Raw genomic sequence first — 14,471 nt, forward strand, 5'->3', positions numbered from 1 at the left:
AAAGCGACCAATGAGACCAGCTCATTAAGCTTCATGGATTTCTGTAACTTGTTCCATATAGAGGGAGCAGCAACCTTAAACTCCTTTTTCCCCAGCTCAGTTCTAACCTTTGGAACAGACAGAAGGAAAAGATCCTGGGAACGAAGATTGTAAGTCCCGACACTATTTACACTGATATAGGTCAGAAGGTAGGATGGAAGTAGACCTAAAATAGCCTTATATATGAAGATATGCCAGTGTTGAAGTCTCTGTGTTGATAGAGAAGGCTATCCAAGACAGAAAATGCTGCCTGGTAATTGATGCTTTTGATTATGTATTTTCATACTGTACCTCTCTAATTTATTACTAGTGGTACTGTATGGGCTCCATGGCCACATCACAGTTCACTGCTGCCAAATAGCAAATCACAGCTTTATAAATGATTATTTCCAATACCTTGTCTACTATTCTCATCTCTTTCTTCTATACAGGCCCTAATATATTGCTCCCTACTGGGGAATTAGTTCTGCATTCACAGTCAAGGGATCTTTTTTTTGAGTGACATTCCAATTATTGATTAAATATTGGGCTCCAAAGTAAACCAGTAGTTGACGCTTTATACAGGTTAATGGTTAATCGCTTTTAACCTAATGCCAGTTGTTTGAATTATCTTCAAATTCACAATCCCCACCCTCTAATTTATGTTGGGGGCGTGTGGAAGAGATCAGCATTCCCAAGTTTTATTTTTATTTTTTTAAATGTGGTCATATGGTAACAAGGTTTAACATCCCCGTTCTGTTCATCATATAGTCTCACTTATGCGTAAACGCAACGCGAGAGGCGAAGCTTAAAAGTCATAAAGTATTGACGTTACATTTGGAAGTAGTAACGAGTGTGAGCAGTAATCCACTATCACTTGGAGCAGCAGTGGGGTTCACCTGTGGAGGTGTCTGTGATTGGAGAGACTTGCGCTTCACTCCGCCCCCCGGCGCGCTGCCCGCCTCCCCAAACTCAGAGCGCACACAGCTCCGCACTCGTTTCCTCCCCCCGCCGCATAACATGAGCTCCCTTCTCTCCAACCGGACGCATAACGATACAGATGGTTTCATTACGATATCCCGCTTTATGCTGACCGAAACTGCTGTTGTTTAGGAAAAATCCCCCCTGCCCCCCCTGTTACCGGTTGTGTTTTTTTATTTGGATGCGCCATGCAATCTCGCCGGTGGAGTTGTGGCATTCGGCTGGTGGCATGGACGTGGGTTTGGAGTCTGGCATTGCTCGGAGCGTGGTGCATCCCCGCAAATGAAGGTAAAACACGCACAGATACACATATGGGTTAATGACACCGCTGTTTGGTATCCTACACGACTTGGCTTTAATTGGCACTGACAAGTCTGAGCGGTTAAAGGTCTGTCTATGGTGCTCCAGTCTAGACCCTTCTTTAGCCTGGCTACACGGTTCCGATCTGTTTGACCATAAAGGATGTCGCCTATAAAATGCATTTGAGCAGATATGTTGTTAATAACAGCTGTGCGCCCCCCCCCCCCCCAAGACTGTGTATTCTGAAACTGTAAAAGCTGAGAGAAAAAAAGGACCTTTGATCAGAGCATGAGTCTCTCCTGATAACCAGTCCTTGGAGGACTTGGCAGCCCCGACAGACGCACAGTGCGCTGCGAAAATCCCCGTATAGATCTGAAACACCGGTCTGCGCAGCGTGGAAGGCGCTTAATAGTCTTCTGTTGAGTTGACATTGACCTTAAAGCACTTCATGGTGTTTTAGATAAAAATAAAAAAAGAAACATTCACATTTTCCTGACTTGGCTTTATGGTACAGTGAGTTTTAATTGACCTGTTTTTATCTTTTATAATAATGGGAACTTTTGGGGTTTTGCTGCGATATTTCTCTTCTCTTCTTCTCTTCTTTTAGGTTCAGTCTAGTCTGGCATTCTGCCTTTTAAAGATGCGGATTGAACCCTTTTAACCTCTGAATCCTGTTAACATGCCAGTCAGCCAGTGAGTTCAGATAGTAGCTTGCAGTAAAGTTACTTTTCTTGATCTCGGTCTGATATTAACAATTTCATTTGGCACCACCACATTATTTGGTGCAATTATTTCTATATACTGTAAGTTCAGTGCAAACCGTAAACTAATCAATTTCCATCTCATCTGAATTAATGCACCTTCACCACCCTACTAAATATCAAATATGGACATTTGCAATGTGACTTAAAATAAGAAAGGGGAAAAGTGTGTGTCAGATATTGTTCCCACGCTATTGTCTGCAGACTGAGCAGCATTTTAATAGCTCGAGCTGAATGCCATTGTTTGTGGCTATTAGACAGCATTATCCGGGAAAGAAAAAACATTCATCAACCTGTTTATTCTTCACATGGCAGATTTATTTGGTCAATGTTTAGATTCACAAAAGTGGCTCCCAAAGTGTGACCATGGGAAACTCAGGGGTCCTGGAGCGGCTTTTGCACGCCATCCTTCGGCAACGTGTAGAACAGTTAAAGTTTACCTAGAATGTATGGTTACCTCTTTGTGTCAGTGTTCTTTGAATTAAATGACTGCACTACATCATATACTGGTGCAAACTGGCATACAAGTTGCACAAAAGAGTGACAAGTTAACCAAAATCACCTAAAAGGAGGATTTGAAATCTATCCAAACCAATTACTCATGAGGATTGTTGTCTGTACTGTAGCACCAAAACCTCCAGTCAAGATTCAGGCTGTAAGAATTGTGAATCAATGGACGGGATCATAATTTGTGTTTTGACAGAGAGAGAGAGAGAGAGAGAGAGAGAGAGAGAGAGAGAGAGAGAGAGAGAGAGAGAGAGAGAGAGAGAGACTCAGTTTCTTGTTCTTTCTCTTTCAAATTTGACTAAAAAAAACATGAGCTTCTGCTTAACAAAACCCATCAAATGAAACTGTTAAACACCTAACCCCTGAAGGAGCTTTTGCCAGAGGCTGCCATTCAACTCAAATTTTAGATTAATTTGTCACATATTTGCATTGCGATGGATAATCATACATTACATGCATAATTGGAGAGGAGGGTGAAGCCCATAATTAAAATAACCGCAATTCTTTCATTGGGCTAACTCATTGTAATTGAAAAAGTAATAGACAATTTTCCTGCTCACTTTAGACTTCTTGGAGGAGTCATTGGGGACTTTGGCCACAACCCACTTACTGTTTGTCTTAATGTAAGAGAACAGGCTAAATGCTGTATATTGTGTCCTCACATTACAGCAGACTTACCTCATCCAACTGTTTTTTAAATGGAAGTTTACCTTTCATTTGCATCTACAGTGCAAGTTGGTACCCTGAATTGAAGGGGAAACAAGTGAACAGAGAAAAGTCCTGATGCCTCCTTAATTATATTATCATTTAGCAGTGATGCCAGTTATCCTGCAGTGGGGCTCCACCACTCATCACTGATACTGAGACCGACTGCACACACTGTGCCACCTTGATTAATTCCTTCTCTCGAAGCTAATCCATTCTTATTTAAATTGATCAATTTCCTGGGAACATCTCGATACAGAGCCAGATGCCTCACATTTGTTTTAGAGAGTGTCATTGTGTTTGGTTAATAATAGTAATGTCTGACTAATGAGGGGTGTGTGAGCCTACACTTTGGGGCGTTTAAAACCCATCACTTTGCTTTTAGTTGGAAATGGCGTTGATCAAATGAGGATGGTCGATTTGGGTAAATTACAGTAAATGGCTTGAAAGAAGTGCATATCTGTGTGTGAAAGAGAAGGCAGGCCATTAAGCCCAAAGCTATCCAAGCTAACATGTAAATGCCACAACCAAACATCATGAGGCACCGACAGGGAAAAAAGGACTAAAGAGGCAAATCTGTTGAAGAAATTGCAAGTTTTGTACTTTGTACGGACACGTTTTTTATTTGGGTCAAGGTGGCATTTAACCGTGCACCATCTGCTATTACCGGTCACACGTTGTGTAATTTGTTTTGTATGTCTGAAGGTGCCAATAAAAAAAACTGATCACAAAAAAAGGTGGCACTTAACCCATCACCTGCTAGAGTGCTAAACGTGTGCAATTAAAAATAAAAAGCAGCCTTGCCACTTTCACATCATGTATTCAGTTATCATTTCAAAGAGAATGTTTTTCAATACTCCCCATGCTGAAAATCCACTTACTTTTTGAAATATATTTAGAGTATATCCATGAAGTGATGCCACCACAATACTTTAAATCACTTCATTCATTCAGTGGGGATGACTTTTAATAATAAGTTCTGTAGATCATTGTCACGGCTGAGCTGTAACTCGTTAGGTGGTTGGATCCTTAGAGAGAGCGAGCTAGTGAAAGAGGTAACATATCCCTTATGATCTAGTTCAGCATCACTTATCTCTTCTTTATGGCCTAATTAGTTGTCTAATCGCCTCCTAAGGACATCTTTTATTATTCTCCGCAGAGCAGCGGAGACTAGTGTAGTGTAGTGTAGTGTGGGGGTGTGTGTGTGTGTGTGTGTGTTGGGAGGGGTTGCAGAGCGAGTGTGTCTCAGTTAGTGAATTAGCTTCTGCCTCATGTTTTGTTCTGCTTACTCCGCCTTTTCATTGCAGATGTCTATTCTTTTGTTGACATAAGGGCAGGGTTATTATGAGCATCAGTTGTTTTATTACATGGCTTATCATAGGACTGGACGTATTGTACCCAACAGCTGCTTTAAGACATGGATAGTATTTATGAGATTAAACCTTTGGACAATTGATTTAATCTCTTACATTCAGTATTACTGTAGTGTTTGCTCTGTGTTAATGTTACACTAGCAAACTTATCTTGATGGCGGCTCCAAACGGCAGAAATAGGTAACATAAATAAACTTAGTCCGCAAGGTACTCCCTGGTTTTTACCAACCTGGTTGGTCTGTGATGCTTTATAACGTCCGAGGTAAGAGAGATGAAAAACAACTAATGTGGAGTCCAGTGTCCTCTGTAAAGAGTACACACACACACACACACACACACACACACAATTGAATTTTTTCAATGTTGAAAATAAAATAATTGACATATCCAATACCCAAAATTAAAATCGCATCAATAGTGTGCAAATCAACACCAGTTGCCATGGATGGGGCATTAGTTAGGCGTCTCAGTACTAGCAATTTGCATATATTAACAATAGAAAAAAATCACATTCATGGAAAAAATAGTTGCGTATCAAATGTTTTGAATTTGCATATAAGAATATTTTTCATTGTTGGGCGCATTTCTTGTGAGTGTGATCACATTGTATCCCATTATTTGTGGAAAAGAGTGCATCAACCCAGCCTCTCAACTTGTTATACCATTAGAGGAACCCAGAAGTGATGGCATGCCACTGCTGATCACTGGTGTGGGTGTAGACAAACCTTAACAGGTTATACTGCAGAAAATTCATTCTCCAGCACCTGATCTGGTTATAATGACTGGCTTGAATCCTTAATTAATTAATTAATTCAAACTTCCAACCTTGACCTTAAAATTGAAGTGAAGATATGTTGTGATTTGAAGCATGTATCAAAGGGACTGAAACAGTAAATTTGCACGCGGTTAAGCATTCTGTAGAGAGTCTTAAAGTGAGATTTTTAAGACCAGTTAGCATGTAACAGATAACGTAGCTTCTATTAGCGGTATGCTCAAATGTCTAGCACTTAATTTGCTCCCATTACAATGTAGCGTTCAGTTGGACTTTTCTCTTTTATTGTTTGAGTACATCCTGTGTCAGACACAGGACAAGCCTAACGGTATCACAGATAAGATAAAGAAAACTGAACTCCGGCCTGACAAAACTTGAATTGTGTTTATGACAGTACATGTCATATCCTGACAAACTCAGACGAGAGCACATTTGCCCTATAGGGTTACGTTGCAGCCCGGTCTGTGGCTGCCGGGTTACAGCGTTTACGCTTTGTAATGGACCAATTTCAACTATTGTTGTTCCTAACAGTCACTTTCACACAAAAAACATAGGAAAATAGGGTCCAGGTTGAAAAAAAAGGTAGTTACCTTTTTAAGGCACGAGATCTCTTGGAGTGTAAAGTTGGGTGGTTTTTGGTCAAGGGCGTCCAGGCCATGCCAAGTGTTATGTCAACTCTGACCGATGATGAAGTGGCATTTAAACGACTTTGTACTAAAAAAAATTCAAATTTTCACACATCATTCATTTCTTACACTTACACTACAGAGGTGCACATCTGGAGCAAGTATCTCAACAGGTCGGAATTTTCTGTTTCTTTTATAATTCTCAGTTTGTAATTAAGATTGTGTCACTTCTCAAACTCACATATGAATCTACACACCACCATCCTTTGTGATGCACCTGAACAATTTGACTTACTGAATACCTATCATGATTGTAGTTGGTTTTATATTGGTCACATCAGTGGATGAAAAAAACTGGACCGGAGCAGACCGTGAGCACTTCTAAAAGCTGGTTTACATGAAGAGGAAGTCAGTTTCTCAGTTCTATCCTTTTTATGTTTTGATTGGTTGTATGTCTATACTTATGACCTTCTGTGTTTTTAATCTTTAACAGTGAACCTGCTGGATTCTCGCTCTGTGGCAGGAGACCTGGGATGGGTGGCCTATCCTATGAATGGGGTGAGTACGACCATTGCTAAGATGTTTCAATTGTTGGTTAATTTTGCAGAAATAAGAATCAAATTTGAGAAATACAGTACATCTTTTTATTTTTTTTACTTACTATTGAAGTGGCCAGTGTTGATAGTGTCATTGTTTCTTTATTGGTTGTCTTTTTGGAGGCTCTTGTTGAGTTTATACAGATGTGTTGTTTTTATGTTTTATTTGACACAGTTAATTCCCTTTAGGACAAGAAAACAGACCAAAGTTTGGTAGTTCAAATTCTTTGTAGTGTTTCGGAAGATTCATTAAACCCAGTTACCCATCAGCAATGATCACAATTATGTGACCATAAAACAAACTTGTGTCCATGTAAAACGAATGATCAGCTACTGTGTCTGAGCACAGTTTAGGTAGTTTAGGTTGTAAACTCACTTTCTGTGTATGACCAAAGACACCTGTCTGTGACTTTATTATTTTACACTGAAGTACAGGCTCTTCATTTGTTTTATCAAGGTTACAGGTCATTTCATTTCCAAGAACTCTCACTTCATTATCAGGGTCAATTGAATTCATGAATAAGATATTGAAAGTCACCATGGAATATATTATTCTCATGCCAGCAATTGAGTTTCCATTTCCAAGTATTCCCAGGGTGATGGCTTATTAGAGAATGACTGGGAAATAGGTATTTCGTGGTATTATAAAATGTATTGTAATGAAAAAGAAATGGTGTTTAAATGTATTCTGGACTTTCAACACTACCTCGACCCATGAGACGGTAGTTGACAGCCGAATCTGCCACACCTTTCCTTGGAAAATTATAATTCCGCAAACTCGAGGGGAATGAAAGTGCTGTGCTCGGTTCAAACAGGAATTCATTTGTGCATCCATTTAATCCACATAGAAAAAAAACTCTCATATAGTCACAACTCCTGTTGGCAAATATGCAGCTATACACGCCGGACCAATAGTGCTGACCATAGCGTTTTCTCAGCGCTGGATATTCAAATCACGGCCCACTCTGTGGCTGTATGTAGATGGGAGAGATAGTGCTGACAAAAGCTGCCGTATGCGCAATCATATTAATGAAGATGTGATTATGGCGTGTGGTTTCTACAATGCAACTGCATAAAAAACTGCGTTCAGGGAGGACGGAGGGAGAGGAAAGAAAAGACGTGATAAGGCGATGTAAGGATCTCCTAATGACATCCTTTCTTATTAGCTGATGTGTTTTTATTCGGCTACAGTTTAAAGTGATTAAAATTCCATTTATTCTGGTAAACTTGTCTGACACTGAAATGACAAGCGTGTCCGACAAATAAATAATTTATTCCCTGTTTGTCATTTTAAATACCAGGCGTTATCGTTGTTGGCCATTATAATTCCTGTCATGTTGAGCATACTGTATATACGACAGAACCCAATGTGCAGCATCCACTCCATGCACACAAGCACACACTCACACTTGGCAGTAGCAGTCTTCAGTGGCGAAATAAGATGTTGAGGAGGCATGGAAGTTCTTTTTTTCATTATTTTTTTTTAGGCTCATGTTCCAGATGGTTTGTTTCATCCCTTGTTTTTCCCTCCTCCACCCCCCCATCCATTCCCATCATTGCCTCTCCTCTCATTCTTCACGTTTTTTTCTGGCTCAGCTCCCATCCTTCCTTGTCCCTGAACATTCATTTCACTCCTTATCCCCGTTTTCTTCTTATTCTTGTCATCTGCTTGTCTTTTTCATCTCACCATCTTCTTTCTGCTGCTTTCCTCTCCCAAAGCTCCAGTGTGCTTTTAAAGTTCTTGAAACATGCGTTTAAGAAAAAAGGAGATGGGAGTAAAATAAGGGATTTAAAAAGTGTTTGAAATGTGATGGATGACCTTGAAATGATAAGACACATTTCAATGAGCAGCATGACACTGACATAGTAGCTTGAACTTGAGGATTGTAGATTGTAAAACACAAATAATTTAGTTTAAGAACTTTAGTTGTCACTGAAAAACCCTTCTCTCCTCATCTATGACAAGCTCCTGGAACTGGAGTCTTTCTCTTCCTTAAACACAGCCTTCTTTATACACAAGCACAATATATACTGAAATTATAAAGGCCTTAAGAAGTGCCCTTTTTAAATCTAAGCAGTCTGTCTTGAAGTCATAGCTAGAAGGAGTCCAAAGAAAATGTATCCAAGTCCTCATGGGCAGCCGGGAAGATAATTTTTTTTTAATTGGAGAAAGAGACAAAAGAGGAGAAAGTTTGTGGCATTTAAACAAGCAAAATTAGTTTTATTTTGTCTCTTTTCCATGTTACATTGTCTTTTTACCATGTTTCATTGTTGTCTTAATTGTGATAGAATTAGGGACAATTCACATGTTATTTTGCTGGTACAGAGAAGAAAATAGTATTATTGGAAAGAAAACAACCACCAAAGTTCAAGGACGTTACTTGAGGCTGAGCTATAGTTCGATGAGACTGAGTTGATCTTTTAGAATGCCATAATTGGAATTTCAGTCGGTTAATTAAAAGTTTGCATCCTTCGCAATAACAATAATGTAGTGTTGGGAAAACTAAGGGGACAGAAGGAACATGGAGACATTTTGTTCCCTTGCCCATTTGGGACTATTTGGCTGTCAACCCTTTGTCATCTAAAACATCCATTACTTCCTGTTCCCATTGCATTGGAGGAGTGCTTAGATTGGGTTGCCGATCATATGCAATCAGGTGGATGCTGCTGCTTCAAGCATCTTGAAGGAACAAGAATAAAGCAATACATGTCAGGAAGGAAGATGCCATCAAAGGGATAGAGCCCACAATATAGATCCTTTTACTCTCCATCTGTCTCAATTACCTCCCATTTTGCTCCGTCTTTATCCAAACATTAGTAGGCAATGTCCACTGGGCCTGTAAAGTCTCTGACACACCAAGCCCACCTCAAAGAACCTAGCACTGACAAAAGGTTGACTTATGAAACGCGTTGTGTCGCCTGACTTCACCTCAATTCTTCCGTTAAAAGATTCATCAAAAGAAAACACAGACTGAAGCCGATGGCTAGCTGACGGCTGACACACACCACACGCTGAGCCTCATGACTGGAAAAAGTCAGTAGAAAACCCTTAAAACGTTGCACAAAGAGAAACAAGCCAAACTAGCCCACCATTTTCCCATCACTGTGAATCTGTAAAAATGGGGCTTGATACAGAATTCAGACTGAGAATATGTCTGACTAAAAGTCGCAAGTGAGACTGTTCAGAATATTTAATTGTGAGTCTATAAAATGTCATAAACTAGTGAAAACGTTCATCTCAGCAAGTGGAGGGCGGTGATGGAGAAGGGGGGGGGGGGGGCGAACAGTTTTTCTAGGTTAGACTTAAGATTGGATAATTAAAGGAAGAATAGAGGACACAGAGGGAAAATGATGATAGACACAGATGACATGAAAAGGCAGAGGAATGTGACACAAGAATAGGGATGTTGGGGTGAATTAGATGGAGGCAGAAAGGGTGTGTGTGTGTGTGTGTGTGTGTGTGTGTGTGTGTGTTTGGGGGGGATAAAGAGTGAGAGGGACAGTTCTATCACAGTGCCATGACGGTCAGCGGTAATGGGCGGTAATAATAAGTTGGAGACAGCTTTATAGACTTGGAGCCTGGAGGGCACTCAGCACAGCCACAGGGGGTCTGTTGACGGATGTGCCACACGCGCACACCCACACACATTATAGTCTACTAAACAAATACACACACACACTAATGAGGAGCTGGAAGGATGCCTATAGGGACAGTTCAGTGCAGGGAGCGAAGTGGAGAAGAGGCGATGCAGAGGTGAAAGAGGCTAGGGCTGCATGAGAAGGTCTGAAAAGACTGAAATTAAGAACCTCTGATTATTAGGACCATTTACCACCATTGGGACCAAAAAAAAAATCTGTTGGCTTTTGAGATTGTTCACATTAAAGCATCAATTCGCTCAAATCACACCAAACGGATCTTACTGCTAGTGGTATCTAGCCATGCAGACCGTTTTGGTCTTTGGTGTCAAGGTTCTTAGAAATTTACCTTTTGAAACTGATTGTATTGAAAACAATGCAATTAAGAGAAGGACATTATCATTTAAGGGGGTTGTGTATCTTTGAAACATGTGAAGTAAGAACCGATGTAAAATACAGATGTGTTTCAGTTCTGGGAGTTAAATTATGGAATGGACCTAGGGATGAGTTGAAATTCTGTATACCTCTCTGGGGAGTTTCCTTAAAATGTAAAATAATTTAACATTACAATAGTTTGACTATCACCAGACAAGCTCAATCTTTTAAGATTGAACATTAGTCTGGGGAGTCTGCTCTGTATTTTCTACTGCACAAGAGGCATGATCAGCGGGCATAGTTCAAATGACTCTGTACGCAATTGGATAGTCCTTCAACCAATCAGACCAATGATCCGGGTGACGTTAGCAGCGGCATCAACGGGTTGATGTGCTTCGGTGGCCGTCATGTTGAATGTAAACAAAAAGGCTGCTTGGTCGCTTCTCTATCGTCATCGTGTTAAACCCGCCAATAGAGCGCCAGGTGGATAAGCCAATTTGTGATTGGTCCACACAAATTTGTAACGGAAGCAGGATAGATAAACTACAGGTTTCCAGCCTGAGCTGCAGGGCGAAATCAAATCGCCGGCAGACCGGGCTGGGTTTACTCAGTCTACCATTACAATGTAAAATGATTCAAATGTAAAATAATGAACTAACTAAAATTTAGTATGAAATTAAATTTAAATTTGTCTTCTTTTTTTCTTTCTTTTATATTGCTGGCATTTTGGGTTATGTTAAGGATTGTATATGATAGGCAAAAAAAAAAAAAGCCTTGAGCTTTAGCCTATTCCTTTTTCTGTTGTTAATTGTGTGAGTTATGGTGTGTGAAATGGATTGGACTGAATACATCAGAAATGATCCTTTTAAAAAACAATGTCCTGCTTACTGATGAGAATTCACATTATTTGCTGTCAACCATTTATATAGGAACTGCTTACAGTTATCTATGCATTATTCTGAGGGATATTGTTTTAAGGAAAGAGACAGATATGTGAAAACTTCAGTGTGTAAATCCAAAAGTATCTTTATGACTAGAAACCACTAGGGCTAAGTGGAAAAATAATTTTTTACTTGGAACTTGGGTGACTGACCCTTTTTAAGAAAAGGTTTTGTGAATTGCATGAAAGCAAGGTAGGTGCACTGAAGATTTCAATATCACATTTTTAAAACAAATGGATGGTGAATTGCTTTACATAATCATTGAGAGACAAAGAGGCAAAGCAGAACTAGATCTACTGTAAAATGAACCTACAAGCAGTCATGCAGTTTTAAAAGGATACACTATTAGTGCATGCATTTGTTTTTACAGTGCCTCATATTAGCATGGGTGGTCCTGACCCCACAGTGTTAGTATGTTGCCCTCTGCACCGAGCTTTGTGTTTGACCCCGGAGGCCCCTGCCCACCTAATACCCTGTACAATAGTTTTAAAGAGCCCATGGAATAAGCACTTGAACTTCTAGTAAAGCAACTCATTCCTGAAAAACCTTGCTCAAAGTCATCACAATCCCTTCCTTCTGCCTGTGCCTACTGTACCAAATCAGTCTTTTTCTGCATGAATATAGCTCTTTGTTTTATACTTAAGATGTCTCATTTCTAGCATTGCTTTACCAGAACATGCATCACTAAAGTTAAGCTATCATTTCATGAAAACTTTTAAAGCAAAAGTGTGAAACTTCTGACAAAACTAAGCTGTATCCTAGTTTATTCTATCCAAACTAGTTGATGGAATTTCACCGTTTCAAAAGTTCAATTAAAATGCCCTTGAAAATTGAATGAAAGCACGTCTAGTGATCTTTTTGCATGTGTGCATGCGCACGTGCATGTGTTTGTTAAGCTGTGTAAAGCTCAGAGCAGGCTGGTGGATCTGTGTGATCTAACCAGTAAGAGGCTTAATGTCTGCACTGGGAGTGACTGGGCTGGAGTCTGGGAGAGATGGGGACTCAGTCACACACAAGCACACACAGATCTATGCATCTGCAGTGTACTTGTGAGGGCCCTCGTAATGCATTTAATGTAACCTTAACTTAAACTATGTCTAGCCTTTACTCTTAAAGGCAGGGTTGGTAACTATTTCCAATATACACTTTTTTATACATTGCTTGAAATGGACTTTACACCCCTACAGCAATACATAACTAATGGGGTCTGAAAAAGGAGCGAAAAAAGATCCGCTATCTGTAGCTGCTGTAATCCTGTAAAAACGCCCACCAATCACTGCTTCGCGGTCTGCTTGGAAAGAACCAATGAAATGCCTCCTTGCCCCGCTGCGCTTACTCTATCCCTCCCGTGTACGAGCCTGAGCTCAATGAGCATCGTCGCCGCATTGCTAACAGTAGTCATGTTCGTTTTAAACATTTCGTATGATACTATTAGGTGGTTGCTTACTGATGAATGAGACATGAAGTAAAGTTGCTGTCCTTTCTCCGCTCCGCTCTCTGAAACAGAGGCGCAATGGCACAGCAACGCAACAGCGCAGCGGTGCTCGTGCACTTCTGTGTGTGTGTGTCAGAGCTCCGAGGGGATGCTACTTTGAAATCTTGCTAGCTTTTCGACAATACCAACCCTGCCTATAAACTAAGTGTCAACCCTCAAACAGCCCATGGCAGAATTCCAATTGGTCAAAATGTCCTTACTTTCCAGAAATGGCCTCACTCTCACGGCCTAGAACTCAAACTGGTCCTCTCAAAGATGGTAGCTCAAGAGTACAAACACACGCTATAAGCATATCAACACGGAGGCATGTGCATTTCACATAATGTCTAGTAACTTTGACGATGCCTTAATTTATTCACAAATGTTTCAGAAACTTAATGACGATACCCCGAAACAAAAGAGGCAGACTAAAGCAGGGAGGAATGGAAAAAAAGAGACAGATGGAGAACACGACAGAGGGCCGAGAGAGAGAAGACAAAGACAGGAGGTTGTACACAACGGCTACAGCGAGGATTGATTAATATGAGCTATTAAGCTATAACACCGGATCATAGTCTGGTCCCTCTGGCCATATTACAGTGACATGATGAAGCGCCTGTATTAGCCATGGGAGAGTGCTAGTGATGCAGATAATAACCACGTCCCAGGAGACCTGCAGAGGGAATTAATGCTGCTGTCTGACACACAGGCATGGATGCAGACGCTCACAATGAAGCAAATGAGACAGAATCATTTACATATATGAACACACACACAGGCAGGAATGGATGCACACAGACACACTTACATACAGAGGTATAGCTATAGAGAACGCACAGATGATAACAGAGTTTTGGCACTGATACCATTACTACCACTACTTTTTTTAAACCCCTACATTGGGAAGGAATAAGCTCGTTTTTCGACAAAAACCTTTTGACAAAAGGAGCCAAAGTTTGCATGTCAAATGCTGTCTAAACAACTGTAAGAACTTTGTCCAAATAGCTGAAATTGCCCAAATAAATATTTTAAAATATTATACTACTTTGTACTCCCTTTTAATCACTCTGTGACCCCTTACAAAAAAGCAGTGTTTAGTTGGGGCCCCTTGTCACGTTTTATATGTCTCTGATGTATTAGCAGTTCCACCAAAAAGACATTTCCCCTTTAAATTTCTCAAACCTTTTCATTTAAATAAATGCTCAAGGCTCAGAGAGGTACACGTGTGCAATATATCACAACACTCGCAAAAAACATCCAAATATAGATAAAACTTCTGTATCAGAACTTTACTTTCTTTCTTTGCTACGTCATTTATCATGTCATGACCCCTCAGATTTATCTTGTGACTCTTTAAAGGGGTCAGCACTGTTGGGAAGCACTGGACTAAACTAAGCACTACTAAC

At 40.3% G+C, this 14,471-nt stretch overlaps 1 protein-coding gene across 4 annotated transcripts in view; it reads left to right on the top strand.

The window, feature by feature from the left end:
• Positions 1 to 991: 991 nt before the first annotated feature.
• LOC116045127 (ephrin type-A receptor 5) overlaps positions 992 to 14,471 on the top strand; it is a 75,340-nt gene continuing 61,860 nt past the window's right edge. For 2 of the 4 annotated variants that reach the window (XR_004895012.1, XM_031292642.2), the window contains exons 1-2: positions 998 to 1,287; positions 6,537 to 6,601. Coding sequence is in view for 3 of the 4 variants with exons in the window: in XM_031292642.2 (XP_031148502.1) it covers positions 1,188 to 1,287; positions 6,537 to 6,601 (165 nt within the window). In the remaining variant the exon portion in view is untranslated. Of the gene's footprint in view, positions 1,288 to 6,536; positions 6,602 to 14,471 lie in introns of all 4 variants that reach the window. The other 2 variants (XM_035991490.1, XM_035991489.1) reach the window with 2 other exon arrangements.

Source organism: Sander lucioperca, chromosome 14, assembly GCF_008315115.2.
Source record: "Sander lucioperca isolate FBNREF2018 chromosome 14, SLUC_FBN_1.2, whole genome shotgun sequence".
Lineage (NCBI taxonomy): Eukaryota > Metazoa > Chordata > Actinopteri > Perciformes > Percidae > Sander > Sander lucioperca.